The 23,213-nt window shown below is 39.2% G+C and overlaps 3 protein-coding genes across 4 annotated transcripts; 1 reads left to right on the forward strand and 2 right to left on the reverse strand.

Annotated features, from left to right (window-relative positions):
- Positions 1-642: 642 nt before the first annotated feature.
- slc7a9 (solute carrier family 7 member 9) lies at positions 643-6,969 on the reverse strand. Its single transcript, XM_086071755.1, has 12 exons — positions 6,928-6,969; positions 6,141-6,288; positions 3,930-4,172; positions 3,731-3,856; positions 3,546-3,645; positions 3,392-3,436; positions 2,338-2,461; positions 1,807-1,910; positions 1,608-1,704; positions 1,354-1,503; positions 1,099-1,273; positions 643-792 (listed from the first exon to the last, which is right to left on the reverse strand). Exons 1-12 carry the CDS (start codon positions 6,967-6,969, stop codon positions 731-733), a joined length of 1,416 nt encoding a protein of 471 aa, XP_085927881.1. The 3' UTR covers positions 643-730.
- A 1,395-nt stretch (positions 6,970-8,364) lies between these two features.
- nudt19 (nudix (nucleoside diphosphate linked moiety X)-type motif 19) lies at positions 8,365-10,695 on the forward strand. Of its 2 annotated transcripts, none has more exons than XM_086070894.1 (3): positions 8,365-9,231; positions 9,784-10,018; positions 10,091-10,695. In XM_086070894.1, the coding sequence occupies exons 1-3, from the start codon at positions 8,455-8,457 to the stop codon at positions 10,288-10,290; spliced, it is 1,212 nt and encodes a 403-aa protein (XP_085927020.1). In that variant the 5' UTR covers positions 8,365-8,454; the 3' UTR covers positions 10,291-10,695. The 2 variants fall into 2 exon arrangements, with proteins under 2 accessions (XP_085927020.1, XP_085927021.1); XM_086070895.1 differs by having other exon boundaries at positions 9,811-10,018.
- Positions 10,696-13,347: 2,652 nt separating this feature from the next.
- LOC147176956 (regulator of G protein signaling 9-binding protein) lies at positions 13,348-17,163 on the reverse strand. The gene has a single exon (XM_086070898.1). It carries the CDS (start codon positions 16,671-16,673, stop codon positions 15,933-15,935), a length of 741 nt encoding a protein of 246 aa, XP_085927024.1. The 5' UTR covers positions 16,674-17,163; the 3' UTR covers positions 13,348-15,932.
- Positions 17,164-23,213: the final 6,050 nt, after the last annotated feature.

Below are 23,213 nucleotides of genomic sequence, written 5' to 3' on the forward strand. Positions count from 1 at the left end.
AGGTATAAATGACCTGTCATGTGTTGTTCTTAATTTTCATTGTGACCATCAACTGCTTCAGTGTCAAAATAGCGTCAGCAATGCGGGCCAAACTTCAAGCATAAAACACATTACACATTAAAGCGCATAGGAAGTGAAGGAACCATCATTCCTGTGTTAAACAATGCACTACTGACATCTAGTGGTATACTGTATATAAAAAAAAGGTCAATTAAAGCACATATCTGGTCATATAATCCTTTATTTCAAAACAATAAAACAAATAAAAAAAAGTTTATCATCTGAATGGCATCATTTTATAAACAATAAAATACCACAAAGTCCTAAAAAATTGTACAGTTGTAAATAATAATGCCTCATTTTAATTTAAGTTTTGGTCAAATGAGGGGGGAAATATTAGAAATGTTCAACAAAAATGAACTTGATGCCTCTCTGACAGTGTCAATAAAATTGAGCATGATTAAAAAAAAAAAATTGTAAAGGCTCAATTGAGCATACTGCTCAAATTGCGCAGATGCACCTAATGTTGCAACCCTGAATAAGAAGACTTTTTTTTTTTTTGGTACATTTGAACCCACATGTCAATGTCACGCGGTCTGCAGCTATTTAAAAAAAGGTGACCCTGTAATTGTGGCTCGGACCCAGTCAGGTATTCCAAGTTTTCAGAAAATGAGCCTGGCACATTTCCCGCGACAGGAGCCAAATGGAAGTTGACCTGGTTGTCACTTCGTCACTCACATTTCTCAGGAGGAACGACTTCCAACAGGAGTTGCAGATGCATGGTGATGGGCTCTATATGGGGGTTAAAGGTCAAAGGAGCAAAGGAGTCAATTCTGTATTAACACAGATGACAATCTCTTCAAAGATCACAGTAGGTTACAGGTTCTTTCTATAGATAAATAAATAGGTAAATGTAAAGGTGAGGTGGATAAAATATGAAATATATGTTTGCACTTTAAGCCACATTACTGCCATTTAACATGTAGGAGGAGGCCTACATCTAAACAAGTAGAAAGCCTTCACACTTTATTTACTTTATTAATTTTCAACAGCCGCCTTGTTTTTTTTTCTTCACTTTTCGGTTGTAAATGTGCTTACTCATGAGTTTGCGTGCCCACCCGACCTTCAGGTGGACAAAGGGGTAATACAGGAGGAGCCCGCTGAGGATGAAGATGGCACAGTAGAGGTACTCCATTTCGGGATTGTCAACGATGGGGGCCAGGACCAGGTAGAAAGAGATGACCACCATTAGGACAGCAATTATAATGGGAACCTTTGAAGAAATGCAAACACTTGAGCTTTTGTTGCAGCTAAAACAAACAAACAAAACAAAATATGCATGCCAGACTGCACCTTGACTGGTCTTTTCAATTCCTTCCTCGTGAACCGCATGACGATAACAGAAAACATGGTCAGGCCGTAAAAGAACCACTGAGCAAAGCTGAAGTAATTGATGAGGGTGTTGATGTCTGCCGGGATTGTGTATAAAATAGCCAGAAAACCCTGTAAAATAAAATGGGGGGAAAAAACACCTCAGTAGCATTATTAAAGCATTAAAAGCTTTAATAAAGTAATACAATAACAATATGAAAGTTCTTAAAACTCACATTGAACATTAGAGCTGGGGATGGGGTGAAACGCCTCAGACTAATAAAAGATAAAATTTCCACCATGTGACCTTCTCTGCCACTTACATAGGCCAGCCTGAGAACCAAAGCATACATTTAAATCATTTGTCATGACTTTGCGTTTTCTTAATCTGTCACCTGAACATAACCAACTCTTGTTTCGGCATGTTTTTTTTACCTGCCTGCAGTGAAGCAGCTTCCATTGGCCGAGCCAAAAGTGGAAAAGACGACAAAAAGCGGAACAATCCAAGACATAGGGTAAAGAACTTTGTCTCCAAATGTCTAAAACATGAACGAAAAAAACAGAAAGCTAAGGAGCATGGCTCAATTTATCTGTAATTAAATATAAATACCGACATTAATAATATGGTTAGCCGGGATAAGATCCATTTCACCGGTGAGGATAAGCGACAAAAATTGACAGGATAGCGAGACAATATGATGTAGAGAAAAAAAATTCAGACAAAAATCATTTCAAAACTGTGTTAAGCAATAAGACTTGATGTGAAGGACCGTTATGGTCAGTATCAAACTATCGTTTGAGGATTTGTATTTATAATAAATACAACAACATGCTTTTTGGTTATTGTGTCATCAAATGAGGGCACAATAATGACATAACTGGGAAGACCTTTCATGTATGTATCCAAGTGTTATATTATATGTTACATAATGAACATTAAGGCTCTACTCTGACTTTTCCTCTTACCACAGCTACAGCTGAGGATGACAGCAGTTCATTGGTGGTCATTACAGTGAAATAAGCGACGTTGACCATCACATAACACACAGCCACCAAGGGGATCCCAATGAGGATGGCTAATGGCAGGTTCCTGTGGGAAAATTACATTACAACAGTATCCGTATTGATTACAACAGTATCTGCTGCTGTTACGTATAGAGCAGCCACAACATTAGGTGCACCTGTACAATCTATTACTCATTCACTGCCGTTGACGGCTAAAAACGTAAAAAAAAAATCATTAACTATTTCTATTAGTTAAACATTTTTTCCACTTTTGTTAACGATTGTATGAAAACCTAGATTTTTTTATTGTACATTTAGAACAGATATGAAATTTGTGATTAATTGGGAGTTAACTAGTGAAGTCATGCAATTAATTACGATTAAAAACATGAATCGCCTGATGCCCCGAATTTTGTAATAATCTTTTCTTCTTCTTTTTTTAATTGATTCACTGCCATTGACGGCTATAAACGTCAAAAATTCATTTGAACTATTTCTATTAGTTAACATTTTTCCCCCTTTTGTTAACAAGACTATGAAAACCTAGATTTTTTTATTGTACATTCAGAACACATGTAAACTTTGTGATTAATCGTGAGTTAACTAGTGAAGCCATGCGATTAATTACAATTAATCATTTTAATCGCCTCTTGCCCCTAACTTTTTGATCATCTTTTTAAAAAATGTATTTATGGCAGTGAATGAGTTAATGATAAATTTGTCATATATGGCACATTTACAGTATGTTCATGTACGAGCAGTACATGAACATACTGTAAATATCCTAATAAGGCATACTTATACACTCAAATATTTACTGACCACACCAAATAAATGATATAAATATGGAATATCAGATCTAAAATAAAGTCACTGAAATATTAGAAATGTTTCGATGCTGTCCACTACAAGCACAATAATAAATACTGTTACATTAGTATTTACATTAGCTAACCTATCTGAATAGAGTATATTGTGACTTTAGACTGAAGGATGGAATTTGTATGTTTCCTACCTGAAAGGGTTTTTGAGCTCCTCTGTGATGAAATTCAGTTGACTCCTGAAATGCAAACAAATGATATTGGCACACTTTATAAAAGAGTACCCCGTCATATTTTAATACATATGTATTGGTTCATTGCATCACTTTCGAGATGCTGAATATTTACCATCCATCATAGGCCCAGAGCCCATTATAAAAGGCAAGTCCAATTCCTCCAGCAGACACTGATTTGCTGACAAATGCATTTGAAAAGTTCTCAGTTTTTCCTGGACACAAAAATATAAACACCAAAATGAGATAAAAATGGCACAGATCTAATCTATTATGAAGACAACATTTTTGTAGTCCCACCTTGCGCCAACAGAACAATGCCAGCTCCCACGATGATGACAATGATTAAAAGTTTAGCCCCAGTGAAGAAGTTTTGCACGTAACTCGCCAATTTGACACTGAAGCAGTTGATGGTCACAATGAAAACTAAAAACCAAAACAAAATATCATTACCATTGTTTGTGTAGTCATGTAAAGTAATGGTAGTGGTTGATGTCACCTATGGCTGCAGTCGCCAGACCCTTTGTGACAATAACAGGAGGGCTGCATTCAGGAAAGAAAGGAGCTGAGGCGTACTCGGCAAAGCTCAGCGTGATGATGGAAAGGGCCGAGGGCTTGGACACCATCACGGTGGTCCACGAGTAAAGGTAGGCCACCGGGGAGCCGAAAGCTTCCATCAAATAGAAATACTCTCCTCCGGATTTTGGGATCATGGTGCCCAGCTCGGCGTAGCACAGCGCTCCTGTAAAGCACAAGATAACAGATAAGACAAATTAGTGGGAGGCTTTTTTTCTGATAGCAAGTTCAACAAAACACCTTATTATGCGTCCGTTTGGCAAAACCGTCTGTTGACTTTATCAAAAAGCACCATGACCCAAGGTGTTAAGAGCAGGTCACAAAGAACCGAATAATTTCTCCACCACCATAACAGATTAATAAGATTTAAAATATATTTTGTTCACGGAGTTTCACTTTTTCCACTTACATTTTTTTTTATGCACAGCACTATGTATGCAGCTATAAATGTTTTTAAAGTGATCTATTAATAAAGTTGAGTTGAGTCAAAAATGCTAAGATTTTTCATAAATAACACATTATGACTTCCAAACACACAGAACTGACTCAACCAATAGCAGCACCCTATAGTACATGTCTTTTTTTCACTGTGCTGTAAATGATTTAGTTGTTTCTCTAGTATGTGTAAATGTGACAATGTGTAGCCGTTTTAAATAAAAGTGCTCTAAAACGTGCCCTACTTTTTTGTACTAAGTCATCAAAAAAAAAAAACATAAACTTGTCCTTTTTAAATTACATCCCATTATAAAATTGGTTTAGTGAACACTAACTGCCATGTAGTGATTGATGTAGGGCTGAACAATTTAGAAAAATAATCCAATTGGGATTTAATTTGATTAAATGTGCAGCCCTGCTCACTTTTTTGTGTACATACAGTATGTTCCAGTTCATCCGCTCTTTAAAACAAAACAAAAAACACTGAGAGTAGTCCCTCTTATGTGAACGACCCTGAAGACGAGGGTGGTTATCTTTATCGGCATTCCCATGCTTTGATACTGTATGTTTTCTACAGCGTCTGTGTCGTATCTTTGATGCCACCTGCACTAAGCCGGACAAAATTGAAAAGCAGCTCCCACAATCAGTGAGGTTACAGTGGCCTGCTTTGCTGGAAGACAACATTTGAGTGAATTTGACAGTAAGTTTCTGCACTTTTAGCCATCTGAGATACTGTTTAGTAATTTGGCGGCTGCTGCTGTTTTGATTATCAAGAGAGTTGAATGGGTTCATAATAACACCTCTGAGCTGATTCATTATTTTTTTAATGGGAAAGGGGAGGCACGTCTATTACAGAGACAACAGTTATTGAAGGAAATACGGTATGCCTTATATCAATTTAGCATGGGAAGCACTAGTCTGTATAACATTTAAATTGTATATTGGGTAGAAAGATAAACAGTAGCATAAATGTACAGTTGCCAATTGTAATTAAGACTTCAGTCCAATGTGAAATCAAATTATATTCTACTTTAAGTTTCCAATGTTAAAACATGATGAACCATACTTCTAATTAAAATACCGATAATGTCCTTTTAGGTCTAAGTTGTCAGTAGCCCGTCATGCATATATGGTAGGGGTGGGAATCTTTGAATGTCTCACGATTCGATTCGATTTTGATTTTTGGGTCTGCGATTCGATTCAGAATCAATTTTTGATTAAGAAAGATTTTTGATTCAAAATGATTTGATTGACAATGATTTTTACTTCAATTTATAGATGTTTAAGGAATCGTAATGATCTACTCCAGTCTGACTCGCTAATGCTAATTAGTACGCTACTCGCGGCACTTTCATCACTCAAAAGATGAAACTGCAAAAAAACAACTTTTATTTGAATAACTTGATCGTGACTTTTTCCTTCTACTCTCTAATGTGGCTACAACCTAACAGTGTATCAGTCCGCGTGGAACCACACTGCCCCTAAGTGGCCAAATCAGGTACAACATGAACAGCGCTCCCAATAAAGGCACACACAAACAAAGGGAAGACAGTATAAAATAATTTCAATAAAATAGATTTTGGGACATTTAAAATAGATTCTGAATCGTACTAAATGAGAATCGCGATTCTTATGAGAATCGATTTTTGGGCACACCCCTAATATATGGAGTCAATAGCAGATTGTTTTGGTCTCTCACCCAGCATGGCTAACACCCCACAAGCAGCCCAGATGAGGAGGCAGGGCCCCACACCTCCAGAATAGAGCAGGACTGCTTTGGGAGAGATGAAGATGCCTGAGCCGATCATGGTGCCCACAATCAGACAGATGGCGCTAAACAGGCCCACCTGAGTTCACACACAAACACATGTACAAGCACTGTGCAGAAATGATCCAATTGCATTTAATTGGATGGGGGAAAATATTATTTACCGGTACTAAAAATAATGTATCATGGTTTCTCTATCTATGCCAGTGACGTTTGTTATAATGACAGTTAACAGGCAAATCAATTAAATGCTCTTCCACTATATGGCAAAAGGCACAATTAACATTTTTCCACATGTTTGAGAGATGTTAAGGTCCGATAAAATCAAGGTCGGCATACTTGAAATTTCCATGGTGAATGTTGCGGAGAATTATTAATTGTAATAATCGCTCACACACATACAGTATAGTATTTGTATGTTGCTTATGTCCTCATGCACTTGGACCATTGTGAAGCAAAGTAAAACTAAATCCTGGCGTACCTGGCTTTAGAGGCTACTTTTCCCAACCCCTAGTTAAATTGGCCTGAACCGGCTTAAAGAGGTTCATGGGACCCAAAGAGTAACAATGGGTGACTGTGAAGTTAATTTGTGGAGACCGAAGCTGGGGCACTACCTGGCACTTGGGTCCAGACACCTCCACTCTAATTACTCACTCTGTGAATAACTTCTCGGAAATTGAATACAAACACATTAAAAATCAATAAATGACACGCTCACCTCTTTATGAAGGACAGTGGCCTTCTCTGGATGTTTGTCCATCCTTGTTGAGTTCCTGCCTATGCTAGTGTAGCTTTTTTGATTCTCCATACTCTTGCTTGTGTTTCTGTCTTCCATTGTGGTGTCTTGGTACATGGGAAGGACACAAAATACATAGCTCAACACCACACACACAAAAAAAAGAGTTCATGGTTAACTTCAGGAAACAAAGATAATTTCTATAAAATTATATTGCGTATTGTAAAGCCGGCGTATTAAAAGCTACACACAAAGCATATTTCCCCATACAACCTTCAGTTAGGAAAAAAAGAGAGTTAATCCACCATAAATTGAAAGTGTTTAAAGTCAGCTCCAGTACGTCCAAATGCAAGCAAGAATGCAATGCAAATGAAGACTAGTGGCTCGTGCACTGGGAGATTTTCCTCTGATTTGAATGGATGTAAGTGCCCGGCGATGACCCTGAAAGTGTGGCACTCACACAATGATTCATCAAGTTGGTAATAAAAGCCACTCGTAAAAAATCTAAAGGAAATGCTCATCAAAATTTGGTTATGGAAATCAATCTAAAGACTGAAAGCCTTATACCGTAGTCATATTTATTATTATTATTATTAATGCAGATTACATACCAGTGGCGAAATTATTTTAGGGCATTCTGAAAAACAGTGTGTGTGTGTTTATTTTAATATTATTACATTACAGCCATCATTCCATTTTTTATAGCACGTCATTCGAGGTGAGCAGAAGCCCATCCTAGCTGACCTTGAGCTAGAGGCGGGGCAGGCATACTGAATTGCCAGCCAATTGCAGGGAACATTTAAGCAGTCCATCGTGTTGCCCTACCAGGTGTTAAACACTATTTAATTCAACCACTTTCAACAGTTAAAATTACTTGTTCCTTGCTGTGACTATACAGTACCTGTTCTTGTCAAGCCATCATGTATATGTGTTTATCGATTTGGGATATAAAGATAACTTGTTGTCATGTTAAAAAAATAATAATAATAATGTATCATAATCGTTTGTGGACTTGTAAATTAGAACATGGTAAATCAGTTCAGGAATTTTTTAGTGCAGTACAGTAATTAATTCCAAAAAGTGAAATGTATGCATTATATTCTTTGAATTAATTCAACGCATAGCAAAAATATACTTTTTAGAAAGCTGATCAATTTGGTTTCTGAACTACTAAAATACGGTTTTCACCATGGTATTGTAATTCATTGAGATGTAGCTGTACATTGTCGATTTTTATTTATACGTTATTGTTTTACGGTAATTCAATCAGTATTGTTTGAAAATCTAATTGGAACAAACATTCGCCTGTAGGTGGCAGCAGCTGCTTAAAAATCATCCAGCCTGTAGAGGGCAGCAGTGAGACCTGCAGTCCTTCAGCCTTTTGCTGGCCGGAAATAGTTCTGATAGTAAGCAGGAGTACTTCCGGGTTTCACCTACCAAACAACTTTTCCACTTTATTCAGTGACTTACCGATGAATTTGACTAGAATTTAATATTTTACGTTTTAAAATGAACACTGGACTGAAACACTGGAAGGAGGCGGCCACTCTCATTTTAGTCGCGGGTCACAAGCTCGGCGCGGACAGTTTATCCACGCCGGGATTGGCATGTTCTCAGTCGCCAGCTAAAACCGAAGGACGATCTCGGGTTCCTCGCGTCTTCGACTACGACGTTTTACTCCTTAAACGAAGCAGTAAAAGCGGATTCATGCCTAACGCCTATGTGTTCCCCGGAGGTATGGTGGACTCTTCCGATTTTTCCAGCGAGTGGTTGGACGTTTTCAAAGCTTTTACGAACTCTCCCAACTTTGGCTTAAGGGGCGTCCAGCAAACACCGGAGACCAGACCGCCGATATTTGCTACGGACAGGCTCAAACTGGGCTCGCCTATCCCGGGAGAGGTCGCTTTTCGGATTTGCGCCTTGAGGGAGACATTTGAGGAGTCTGGCGTGCTGCTTTTTGTGTCCAAAAAGGAGGAATCGGGTCTGTTAAAGAGCATTAAAAACAGACGCGCCACCGATGAAGTCAAGCATTACAAAGTAAACGAGCTTTGCAGCAATGAACTGAGCAAGTGGAGGACTTTGGTGATCCAGAACCCGTCAAACTTTGTCAGGATGTGCAGGGAGTTAGAGGTGCTGCCCAATATCTGGGCCCTCCACGAGTGGTCTAATTGGCTGACCCCTGTGGGAAAATACGGCGTGAAGAGGTTTGACACGGCCTTCTTCATGTGCTGCATGGAGGACAGACCACATGCCTTCCAAGACCAGAAGGAAATTCAACACTTACAGGTGTCTTTTAACATTACACAAGCCGTGTTAAAAGTTTCACCTGCCATGTCAATGGCTGAACATAATCTTACAACCGTTGAGTTGTTCAGATTTGGAAGCAAACTTTCCCATGAATAATTTAATTAATCTTTACTAACAGTATCGGGGGTCCATGGTTTATGAGGTAATTCCAACATAACACCAATTTGTATGCTCGAGCCTGGAATGTAAAACATGTCTTCAGAGTCTGAGTAGAACATTTCAACTTTATTTGGGATTAATCAGGCAGTTTAAATAGCGGCAGGTGTGTGCTACCTCCCATTTAACACGAGTTTGAATGGGATTGGTGAATTCTGAACACAGCCACGAGAGGGTGTTCACACTTGTGCAACCACATTATCCCAGTCGTTTATTTGTATTTTCCCTTAAAAAAGATTTCAGTGTGGCACAACCAGTTGTACACGTTTTACTTATTTTATTTACTTTATTAATTATGATCTCATGCTTAACATCACCATCACCATAAGCATGCATTTGAATAGGGGTGTGTAGACTTTTTTATATCCACCGTAGCTCACCCCGTGTGTCGATGCATCCCAGTGGTCGACGCCCTCGGACATCCTGCGGAGCTTCCGGGCTCACGATTTATGGATCGCACCCCCGCAGTTCTACGAGTTGAGTCGCATGTGTCGCTTCCCCTCGCTGAGCGACCTCCACGCGTTTGCAAGTAGGCGCGGCACCGACGGCTGCGAGCAGTGGCTGCCTGTCATCTTCTTGCAGGATGACAGCTATATATCAGTACTGCCAGGTGCTTGATGAATCTTTTTTTTCCCCCTTGACCGATTGTTCCAGTGTTGAGATTTGACCACTCTTCTCGCAGGAGACCGGCTGTACCCGTCTAACGACTCAAAAGCGGCTAAGGTGAAGACAGATGTGGAGCCTCAAGAAGGTTCTGAATCTGCACTACATCGCTTCTTGATCTCAGACCCCTACAGTCCAGAAATACAGGTCAACATTACACCCAAGTACAACCACACGCTGCCTCTCATTGGACCAGTGGACTTCACAACCCTTGTGTGAACACAGTAGGAACAAATCACAAACAAGAACACACAGAGGGAAAATACACAAAGTTTTAGGGCGTACTCGCATAAAGACATTTGAGTTGTGTAGGACTTCGGAACGATTCCTGCATGCCATTCAGTGTTCCCTTGTTATATGGTTCACTTTTTGCGGCATCGTTGTGTCGCGGATTATTTTTTTCTCAGAAGTGTGGCATCGTGTCGCGGATAATTTTTTTCTCAGAAGTGTACTTTTTTTTTTTTTTTATAAATCAGCAAAGGTTTGCACTCTGGGAGTGTTTAAACAAGAGAGAAATGTGATAAAATGTTAATAATGCCTGCTGAAATAAGTATATAAAGTGTGTGGTGAGGTGTTTTACAGCCTTAAAACAAATAAAGAAAAATAAATGACTACTTCACCGATTTTATCTATTGCAGGCATTTTTGGGAACATAACCTAAGTGATATGCGAGGGTGCCCTGTCTGTTGGTCAACACTAGATTATGGCAATTCAGTATTATTTACATGCCTGTAAAATAGAATTTATATATATATATATATAGCGTAACGGGGGGGGACATAAAAAAACTATATGTACATATGTGAAATTTTCATAAACACTTTAACTCCAATATTATACCGATTCACCACATAGAATGACACATTTCATTAACTTATTTTTTGTAAGTTTCATGATTATTGATTACTGCTAACGAAAACCACAAATTCACCATATCAAGAAATTACATATGAAACAATCAATGCCATTTTTGAAACAAAAGTAGGGCTTTCCCTACTGAAAAAAAATATTTTACTGCATTTAAGAAATCATGAGTGTCATGTATTTTTTTTATTGAACTACTGATGTGAAAAAAGAAAAGTTGACTCTTGCACAGGCAACATTTATGTGTGAAATCGAATTGTGTGACTGTTGACAAATAGCAATAAATTATAATGCCTCCTGTACTGTGGCTGTTAATATAAAGTTAGGATCTTGTATTATTGTTGTAATTGTTATATTATCAAATTATGTTATTATAATAAGAAGCACAATTTATTATAAAGCTTGTATTTTATGAAAGAAAATGATATCTATATATATAAACATACAAATTAAATGCATCTAATTTATGTGGATGAAAATGGAAAAATAATTTAACGTCACGTAACGTGTGGCTGCTTTCCTTGTGCGTGTGCATGTGCGAGTGCGTGCATGTATGACAGGCTAAGTTGAAATAGCAACACTCAACATTTGTGCTGTTTGCCTTAGAGACTCAGTTGAGAGTTGCCATGGCAACTCCACAGCCTTGGAAACCCACTATCTTTGTCAGCGGCGCTGCGTGTGGCTCGCGTCGCTGTTGTGCACACACTCACCTTTTAACGACCCTGCTCATATGATTCAAGTTTAGTGCATCTTTTTGGAGGAAGTTCTGGAATTTGAAAGCATGCAAAAATATGTTGCGATAGTTCCTGAGCTGTCCGAAATAGTCTCCAGAGTCAGCATCCCTCACGCTTCAGAAACTTCAAGGCCAGCATTTTAGTCCCCTCGCTCGGCCATGTTTAATTGATCACCTTTGTATTTTTGGATCTTTTGGAATTTCTTGAAATGACAGAAAATAGAAAAAAGATGCAAAATGGTTTTCATGAAGCACAAAGTACTTTTGGGCTTTTTGCCATCAGTCAGCTGTACTATTTAGTACACCATATCCTAGTTAGTGTTTAATTGCTTCAACAAAAATGATTGAGATTACAGACAATAGTAAGAATGGGCATTTGAAATGAAACCAGAAAGTATAAAAACACATAATGAATGTTCTTAAGTTATTTTTCAATGCCAGTTTTGTTTGAGCTAGTAATGCACTTTTCGTAGCTGACATTGTTCTTCTTGAGACCGCAAACTAGAACTGAATCAACAGCGCCTCTGCTGGTTGTAGTCGAGTATTGCACTGAATTTTGCCTCCATTCCTGGTAATATCTCACATAACAGGAATTCTAATTTGTTATGGTTAATATGTTTTGCTGAAATTCAATATGAAAAGAGTGGGTTTTTTTGTGAATGATGTGATATAAATGCAATTCACTTTTCAAAGATTGGATTTGGACTGTGCACTTTCAATCAAGCGTAAACAAAAAGCACCGCAGCACAATCCTAAACTATTTTATCTTGTTTTTACATAATATCTCAGGAAAAAAAAGCAGCACTTAATTATTTCTTGTCCCTTATAGAAAGAAATTCACTTTTCAAATGATGGGTTTGCACTAGGGCATATCAGCCTTTTTAAAAAAATCTGATGGCCGATAAAATCAATCTAAAACCATTTTAATCTCAGGGAACTTTTAAACTATAGAGAACTATGGTATTGTTCCATTCAATTTTTTAGGGCGTACTGATAATCTTGGGAGCTCATTTTGTTAGAAATTAAAAAGGATGTCTATTGTCTAAGATAAATAAAATAATAATAATCAAAATTGTTCAATAAACATGCTTTAAGACATTACAACAAAGATTAGCATTTGTATTTAAAAAAAAATTACGCCAATATTTGTTCCCACTTTTTTTTACTGAAAATTATTATTGGCTCCAAATATCGGTTATCGGCCTCCTTGACTACTAATAATCGCCATCAGTATCGCATATAAAAAAAAACATATCGCTCTATCTCTAGTTTGTACTGCAGCCTTTGTGCAGCCCAGTGTAAATAAAAAGTCTCCTTGTCCGTTTTTCCATGCATCCAGTTTCAGCTTCCTAACCAACCTTAAGCGGTTATATGTTAATGCCTTGGCATCCCAGTGCGCGACTTACACCAAACCCCTCCTTCAAACCTCAGAGCTTTAACTTCTGCTGTGCTATTCCAGGAATACACAAATACTCTTAAAAGTAAAACCATTAGCCAGGCAGATCAAGCATCTCCATTGGAAAATTGAACAGCATTTAACCTTAAGGTGGTTATGTCCAAAGTAATAATCGTCTGCTTAAAATCCCTTCAGAACGTCGACGCTTGACATTTGGCTCTTTTAAAACCAAGATGATTATATCAAATGAAAAAAATACATACAATGATTTCTACACTGTATGTGCATTTTTATTATTTTTATTATAATAAATATACCTGATTGTATGTACATTATCTGACACAGATGACTTGTTTGTACAAAACCTCTAATCATACATACCGTACTGTATATGCATACACGTTGCAATATATACATTCAACCCTGAAAAGAAGCACAAGCTTAACAGTGAACTGGTGCATTATTTAATAACTATGGTTGTCTGGTAAAGATCCCAAGAAAACTCTGATAGCATTAGCATAGCATTGTGATTTGATGCACGACAATCTGGCGTCATGGATTATATGACAACTATAAATCACATCCAGCCTGTGTAGAACTAACTGCTGCCTTTCATGCTTTCCCCTCTTTTCAGATGGCCGCATTTGCTTTAAGAAGTGCAAATGTAAAAACATCATTTAGCGTCAAGAGGAATACTTTAGTCGTCAGGCTACGTTCCTGCATGAGCTCTCTCGCTAATCCACTTGGATTACGTGTTGCTGACGGCCAGATACCGCCTTACATTACAGCATTGAACACATTTATGAAGACGGACTGGCGAGAAAGGCAAATTTGTGTGCGCTATACACAACAGCTGACATCCAATTTTAAACTACCGCCACCTCGTCGTTGCTTCTGACCACGAGGAGATTCAAATTCTCTTTTGTACCATGAAAGCCTTACATCAGTTGGGAAAAGAAAATCAACCAAGTGTGCACAGTGTATTGTAGTATGTGAGGTATGTTCTTCAGATGTATGTTTGTCATGTGTTTAATGTTCCGCCAGTGAAATGCCTTGCTCAACTCAACTGCCCCACAGGGACAATAAATGTACGTACAACTCTTCACTACACATATATTTTTTTTCTCTTCCATCCCTTTACCAAAAATAAACAACCACCTGGACCCTAAAAACAGGCCTACTTTACCTCCAATTAGATAATCTCGCCACTTGTTGTTTTTCTACTTCTTTTTTTTTTTTTTATCTAGTGCAAATACATTGACAATTCAAATGTACTTAGTGTTCCAAATCCAGTTTAGCTTGCATGACCACCCCAAAAAAAATATCTTGTGGTGCTTTTTTGGATGCCCTCACTTTCCCCCAGTGATGATTAGGGGCAAAGGGACCAGTGCCCTACAAGGTCCAGCAGATGGCCTATTGTATATTTAATACAGAGGAATGATCCAAAAGTAAAATAGTCTCCTAATAAATCCTTCTTCTGCTGTTTTTTTTTTTAGTCTTTTCTACAAAGTGTCTGTTTGCCATGAGGATTATTATTATTGATATACTTGTGCCCCATAATTTCTGCCTAGGAACAAGATGGCTGTGATGAGGCAAACAAATCCACACAATTCTTTTGGCAATGCTTGTAAGGCGTTTAGGGCCCACACGGGATTACAGTCCAATTGTTACAAGAAAAAAGTAAAATATTGTAATTTTATGAGAATATATTGGTAAAGTAAAAAAAAAAAAAATCCTAACATTGCTACCATCTGTTTTTACAAAAACAGACTGTTAAACTGAACAGTATTGTTCTCGTTTAAAAAAAAAAAGCTTTTTCTCAGAATATTACTACTTTTGGGATAAAGAAAATTGTGTCTTGACTTTTGTAACATCATGACTTGTGTCTCCGATATTATGGGTTTACTCATACATTGTAATTCTTTTCAAATTATTAATAAGTATGTTTACTGTCGTAACATTGTTTAGTACATTTACTACATTTTATTTGTACTAAAAAGTTATGCTAGCAATAAAACCTTTTTTTGTCATAATGCTATGCTACATACATAAAATTTAAAATCAATTTAAAATCACTTTTTTCATAATAATACGAACTTTATTCTTGTAATCAAACTCGGAAAATATACGTTCATCACGTAACATTAGAAATTTTAACCCCAATGACTTTAGTAGTATTATGACCTTTTCCCCTAAAAATAAATAAATAAAATACTTTATTCACTTTAAAGGGACAGTGTGTAGATTTTTTTCAATATTCATTTTAGAAACCAACTATTAATTTCATTAATACTGTATGCAAAAAGATGTGTTTTATCACATCAACGTACATTTAAAAAAAAAAAAAGGTCTACTAATCGCTAATTATATTACATTGATCGCGCCGCGCCTTACAGGAAGCTAACATGTTTTGCCGCCATTTTTTTGCTATGGATACCCGAAGTAGTAAAACTTTGCAAATGTAGTAACTGGTGGAAACCGTAGCGCGTATGCTTCAAAATGTACACAAATTTAGGTCGTTGCATTTTAATAGTTCACCACTAAATTCTGCACACTGTCACTTTAACAATACGATTTTTGTCGACTTTATTCTCATAACACGTCAACTGCGATAATTTTTTCCTCGCTTCAGTTCAACTTTAGCCTTGTAAGCATTATGACCATTTTCTCTTAACCGTGCGACTTTATTTTTATTGTGGCCCCATTTTGCTCCTACGTTGCTGATTGTGAATCACAAATAATTGTTTTGGTATTTTGGAAGAAAATCTGACTTTTTAAAACAGCACAGTAAGAGGGAGTACTGTACTGTAGTGAAGTGGCGATATGGTTCGAGTGCCCCACTTCGTGCCCCCCCAACCCCTCCAGGTTTCAGGACATGTTGATGACCAGATATCCAAGCACCACCGCCACAGTCACGATGACAAAGAAGACCACCACTGCGCAGATGGACGCGAAGCCCGCGTCCCCACCGCCTCCCCCCTCTTCATCCTTGGGTTCCTCCTCGCAGATGGAGATGACGCCCACGGAGGAATTTCCCACGCTCATATTGGACTTGAGCTCGGCGCCCGCCTCCTGCTTGGCTTCCACGGCCCACGGCGCCACCTGCACCTTCATCTCCATCTCCTCCATCATCTGGCTCACCTGACCGATCTCGGCCTGCAAGTCCCGCAGGTCCGCCGTGTCGATGTTGCTGTCCGCTTCGTATTTCATGTTCTGCACGCTCATGGCGCGAGCGGCCACCGTGCTGGTGCTGCCCGTCATGCCGGTCTGGATCAGGTGCCTGGTGGGCACCTTGAGCGGGAAGTCCTGACCTATCTCCAGGGAGCGCTTCATGTCCACCTCCAGCAGGTCCATGCTGCTGGAGAAGAGCACCCATAGCCGCTCGTACTCGGCGCGGTCCTCCTTGCTGATGCTCTTGTCTTTGAGCAGAGAGGTCAGCTTAGTCCGGTTGGCCACGGCCAGCTCCTGCGCCTTTTTTCGGGTCCGCTTCAGCTCCTCGCGCAAGTTCTGCGAGTCCGACGTGCTGCCCAGGGCCACGACCAGGTGCCTGTAGCACGCCGTCACTTTATTCAGGGCGTCCAGCATAGTTTTACACTCCTCTTTGCCCATGGCTGCTCACGGACACGCGCTCTCTCTCTCTCCTCCTCCTCCTCCTCTTCCTCCTCCACAGAAATATGACAAACAAGAGAGAAATGGCGATCTGCGTCGATCACCTCTCTCCTATGTGAGTGCACATTCCTTTCTATCCTGCATGCCGATTCTTTTCCTGGAGGCTTACGCGCCCTTAAATGGGATTTAGCCTTTTTCCGCTCCTTTACGCACGGATGCGCAATAATCCCGCAATGTGTTTCTAAAAAATATCCACACTTGGCTACAGGTGGCAAAAATAATGCAGGGGGTTAAAAATAAATCAGTAAATTCAACAGTAACGATGGAGCGCGTCTATTGGCGTTGAAAGGGGAAAACTGAATCCCGGAGACGTTCGCCGCTTGATTCCGTTTGGCTTCGTGCGTCTATTTTGGTGGCGGAAAGCGCAATGGATGATGTTTAAATGCCACTAAGCACCTTCTGTGGTCACGTGTGCGCGCAAAAAGCGATGTCCACCGTGACGGCTGCAGAGGAGGGACGGCCCACAGACGAGGGTGGGAGGGGGGGTCCGACCTCTATGATTGGCTCGTGAGGGTGCTTGTCACGTGGGGCACGCACGCAGGCGTCATTGGGTTATAGGCCAGTACAGTACCGGCGATCCCATTTAGAGAGAGCGACTGTCACCTTCTTCGGTTTGGACGGCCGGTTCGAATTCACTGCTCTTCGCACGCTGCATTTTATTTGCTGCAACACATATTGCAAAAGTACGCATACTCTGTGAAGTCTGAAGTAGGTTACAGATGTTATATATACAAACTGTGCTAAAAGTGACGTGCAGTGAAGTTCATGACTGATGAGGCACTGAGTTGGAGAAAACTATATGAACCCAAAACTGAAGATTGTCCTTTTTTTTTCTCAAAGCTTTTGAGTATGCTTCAATCATCTCCACACTATTCAACAATGTGATTTAAGAAAACTAAAGAATGTTTAATCAATACAAGGTCAAGTTTATTGTTGTAGTTTGTATAGTTGTTTTTCCTGATCTTTCTCTTGAAAACAAACAAACATTTGGTATACGCCATTCCTGCAGTGAGATGCATGCCCAATTGCCCACACAGGTGGAGGAGTTGGGTTGTTGCTGCTTACTACACTGCTTGGATAATGTGTTGTTTACCTGCGCGAGTCCCGCTGTGTTAAGAGGTGGCAGCGGCAGTGCTTGCCTCCTTTGCCCGCTTTGCTCTTTTTGAATTATTGAAGCGGATGGTGCCTAATGATCCAGTGACAGCGGTGTAACGCTAATGGACTTCGGCACACACAGAGGGAGAGGGGAAATGAAGGAAGCTGAGGTTGTTGTCCGCGTGACGTCACGTGTCACATATTGACAGGTTATGAATAGCGCTTTCGTTTGGCTGGAGGCTTACAGCATTTATTTTAAACATTTAATACGGTACACAATATGAGAGCCGAAGTATACGTGAGCAATTTAAGAAAGAAAAAAAATTGTATTAGATATGCTCAATTTTGATTTACGCCTAAGTCCAAAGTTGTTCACCATATTCAAATGTATTGCAATGATAGAGCAGGAAAGTCAAACTTGTTTTCCTCACAGACGGTTATAATAGTGTTGTATTTTTCATTTTTCATTTCATTTCATTTCATTTTTTTCATTTCATTTTGACTTTTTGTATTTGTTATTTTTAATTCGTTTTTAGAACATATTTGTTGGTTTTTATTAGTTCTTATCTTATTGAAAATGCGTTGTTGTAGTTAAGTTTTTATTAGTTTTTGTAATAGTTTTAGATTGCTGTTTTTTTAGAGTACCGGTATTTGTCCAGTGCAAGATAAACCAAAAAAGATCACTGAGTATTATCTGAAATATAAATACCAAAATAAATACTTTAAAAGAAACCCCGACTGTAATGACTAGTTTGCTCTATATTATTTATTTGGTTGTTACTAACATAACCATGACATACATTTTTCAAAAATCATTTCCAGTTTAATACAATTTGTAAAAACTTTATTTGGACGTACGCCGCCATTGTTATTTATGTCGCAACGCATTCAGTGCGTATGACATAGAATGGCGACAGGCTCTCTGCCGAGCAATGTGAAACGCCCATAAAGAAAGCAAAGTAAGCCTCTGTAGCGTTCCTAAAGGGATGATCAAAACTCTTGAATGTGTCTGGTGAATGACAACAGCACGGCGTAGGGGAGGGTGAACTCGTTTCTTTAGGAATGCTACGAGGCTAAACTTGCTTTCTTAATAAACGTTTCACATTGCTCGGCAGAGAGCCAGCCGCCTTTCTAGTCACTGCGCACTGAATGCGTTGCGACGAAAATGACAATTTTCTACAAAATGTATTAAACTGTAAATGATTTTTGAAAAATGAATCTCATAGTTATGTTAATAACAACCAAATAAATAATATAAAGCAAACTTGTCATTACAGTCGGGTTTTCTGTTAAATGAACCCTGATCATCCTTGACAAAGACTAAAGCAAAGCACTTTTTCCCTTTATGGTTCATTTTATAAACATAACATGTTTGTAGTTTTGTAATTTTGTTAGTTTTCATAAGCCCGCAACCCACTTAGCGTCAAACGTTTGCGAGGGTAGCGGATGTTGATTTTTCGTCAGGGTTCGTTCAAGGACGTAAGGCGTTTACCTGACGAGAAATCAGCATCCGCTACACTCGGAACCTTCGCTGCTCGGTAGGATGCGGGTTTAACTATATATCAAGTAACCTTGCTTCTGACACCAAAGGTCATGTCAGTTTTTCTCTATATTACTGTAACAACCACTTGGGTTATTTGATGTATATAAGCATGTCTCTTGGACTGCCAATCCAATTGTAGCATTATTATCTGTTGATGCAGCTCTTGTACAGCTCACTGTATAATGAGGTGGCTAATGAATGTAAATCTGACTGCGTCTGAGATGTTTTTGCTTCCGACTCAACAAATACCTGCGTCCAATTGTTTTGTTTTGTTTTTCCTGTTTGGATCGTGGCAACTGCAGTCCTGTGAATGTGTCTCCATAGCAACCTGTAACCTCTTGCTGTGGTGGCTTCAGTTCTTTTTCCCAAGGTAATCAACACATCAGCGCGGTAGATGTTATATTGAAAGGCACATTTTCTTACAGGGGAATGGGACACTTTCAGATTATATTATTCCCATGTTTGTGTGTTCCAATCCTAAACCCCACCCTCACCTGGCCCTGCCACGCAAAGTCAATTGTTGGCGTTGATCAAATGAGACGGCGTTTCAGATTGAAGAGTGTGGGGGATGAGTCAGATGTGCCCTGGTCGATTGCTCTCAGACTGATCGCATCAGTGTGATTTCCTGCGCAGAGCCTCCTTATGGTTTGCTGTTACATAGGCAGGAAGTGCTTGACGGCAAGGCTTCCCATTATAATACAAAGGGTCAAATGCCTGCAGTGTGCTAATAATGTGAGCAGTTTTCCAGGAGTATTCAGGGCTGGATTAAGACGATAATGTGGCCCTAAGGGCACATTCTGTTGTTGTGGTGCCTTAAAATAGTCTCATTGAAGATGTCTGTCTTTTTGTAACCTTCAAAACAATCAGCATCATTACAGAAGATACACTTGACTAACTTTTAAAGTCACATTTTCCCATTGTTTTAACGGCCAAATAAATTAATAAATGAAAAATGACATCAGGGACAAAATTCCGGTTTACCTCTTATCTCACACAAACTACTGAAACACTGAACAATTAACACGGTACACAATATAAGAGCCGATATATACATATATACGGACTAAATTACTCTCGTGAAAATTTCTGAAAGTGTATCCCCCTCACACACAACTGAAATGCTCTCACACATAAGACGGCAGCATTCTCACACACATTACTATATAATTCTCTCACACATATTAAAACGCTGTCACATCGCGGTCTAAAATACTCTCATGCAAATTCCTGAAAGTGTATCCCCCTCACACACTACTGAGACTCTCTCATATGCACTACTGAAACACTCACACGCTTTTGGAACAAGTATTGGGGGAAAGCCTAAGAAAAATCACAACACACTCGCACGATTACATTTTCGATGTTTGTTCAATTGGCTGTCGCTGCAGAATTTCTACCAAATTCTGGATTATCAAAGAGTAACACAGTTCATTTTTGAGACTGAGACCAAAATAAAATGTCCCCTGTCTCTCTACAGTGTCATGAGAGACATGTTTCCCATCAGGAGCGCCATTATTATAAGGTCATCTGCATATGCCACAGGGCGGATACAACCTGTCCTCAGGGGCCATGAGAATGATCACTCACATAAGAACCCCCACATCTACTTCACTGCAGCTCCTCATGAGACACACACACACACACACAGCTACATACACACCATATACACGCCACACAAAATCCATTTTCCCCTCCTTGAACCAAATGTCCTACATGTCCAAACCTTTTAAACACGCGTGATGTTTTTACCGTATTTGAGCAGCACTTTTAGTGGCGATGATATCAACATTTGTGTTTGACATCTGCCTGCCACACCCTTTTAAGCTTCCCGTCTTGTGTGTGACCTTTCAAAATGGCACCAGATTTGTTTAAGCACATAAAAAAATAAGCGCCCGAGCTTGCTGCATTTTAAAGCTGATTAGGAAGTCAGTGCGCCTTTATTATTTGTATACTGTGTATACTGAGCCCACTGCTAACTGAACTTGGCAGCAAATTCATTTTCACACCTCCTGTGTGAAGATTTTAATTTATGTATTCATGATAATGGCCTTACGGTGGCAGCAATTTATGAATCCATCCTAAAATAGCTTTATTTGATATGTATGCCCCCCCCCCCCCCCCAAGCTCAAGGGTGTAAAATGAACTTTTACATACTGACACTGATGCTGTAAATGATCAACCCTCTGTAATCCAGATTAGCGGGCGGGTAAACATCTTGGGATTAGTAATATAATGCGCACTAATGCATTTTTTTGATGGAGGCTGTCAGCCCTTGCATGCTTCCTTATCAGATGAAATCGGAGGTTTTAGGAGGGAATACTGGCAAATGGCAATTTAGTCAACTTGGTGTGAGATGTGCTGGTCAAAAGAGGACAGAACAGGCCATGACATGACACAAATTTACATCCATGAAGAATCCAAGCATCCATAAGGAAACAAAGGTGGTTGCCCTCCTCCCCACTCCCCAAGCCTTTGGCAGGACTCCATGACTATGGACACGCTGCCCGGTGATTCCCAGAATCAAGTCTCAAGTAGCAATACGTGCGTCCAACAGAAATAAGATCATGTTGTTTTTAATGATTGACCTCTAACCCAAAGTCAGCTGGGATAGATTCCACTACACATGCAAATCTAATGCAGACAAGTGCTGCAGAAAATGAACAGATTGATGGATTCATATTTGGGCTGTAAAAAAACAAAACATGCATACAGTATTTTGACCTTGGGGTGTCCGTAATGCTTAACTCATTCACTGCCATTGACGACTATAGACGTCAAAAATTCATTTGAACTATTTCTATTAGATTAAAAAAAATTCTACTTTTGTTAACAAGAGTATGAAAACCTAGATGTTTTATTGTACATTTAGAACAGATAAAAAATTTGTAAAATTAATTATGAGTTAACTAGTGAAGTCATGCGATTAATTACGATAAAAAAATGGTATCCCAAATTTTTAATAATCTAGATGATTAAAAATTTTTATTGTAATTAATCGCATGATTTCAAAAGTGAACTCATGATTAATCTCACATTTTATATCTGCTCTAAATGTACAATATTTTTTTCTAGGTTTTCATACTCTTGTTAAGAAAAGTGGAAAAAAATGTTAAACTAATAGAAATAGTTCAAATGAATTTTTGACGTCTAAAGCCGTCAATGGCAGTGAATTACTTAATTTCCATTGTGGCCTCTCGGCGAAACAACAAGCCTTCCCATCTGAATACTCCATTATTTGCAGGTGGATTAATGCCATGTAACCAAAAACTGTCAAAACAAAGCAGGATTTAACAGATTAGGATCCAAGTTGTTTATGTGGTTTTGGAGCTTTTTGGTTAAATAGAGACAGACATCCGAGGAGCTCAGATGATGGAGGCTATTTGTGGTAATATGAGGAAGATTCAGGCCGGTTGGTGCAGCGGTTATGGAGAAAGAGCAAGTCTGTCTTTGTTGAATTATTGATGGAGGGAGCTCTTCCTCTGTGTGGTCTCTTACATGGCGCAGCACGAAAGAGCGACTTGAACTGTGAGTTACGTGTCAACGTTGGGAAGGATTGCTCCTTGCTCGATGACACACTCTCTGGCGCGCACACACACATACTCATACAGATATGCGCACACAAATGGGTTCGTGTCTCATCTCTCAGCTCCAAAGCAAGCAACGCTGACCTTAAAAGCCCTCCGATGCTGTTATAACTTTTTATTGATTGAGGCACAACTGCATGAGCTGCATATATGCGGCCAACTACACCTTGTGGACAAAAGTATTAGAACATGGAGTAAAAAAAGGAAGAAAATCTAGAGTTTAGATCTACAGTATCCATCCACCCATCCATCCCCTGA

The sequence above is a fragment of the Leptonotus elevatus genome, chromosome 3 (genome assembly GCF_054856555.1).
Source record: "Leptonotus elevatus isolate MCC_2025b chromosome 3, RoL_Lele_1.0, whole genome shotgun sequence".
Classification (NCBI taxonomy): Eukaryota; Metazoa; Chordata; class Actinopteri; order Syngnathiformes; family Syngnathidae; genus Leptonotus; species Leptonotus elevatus.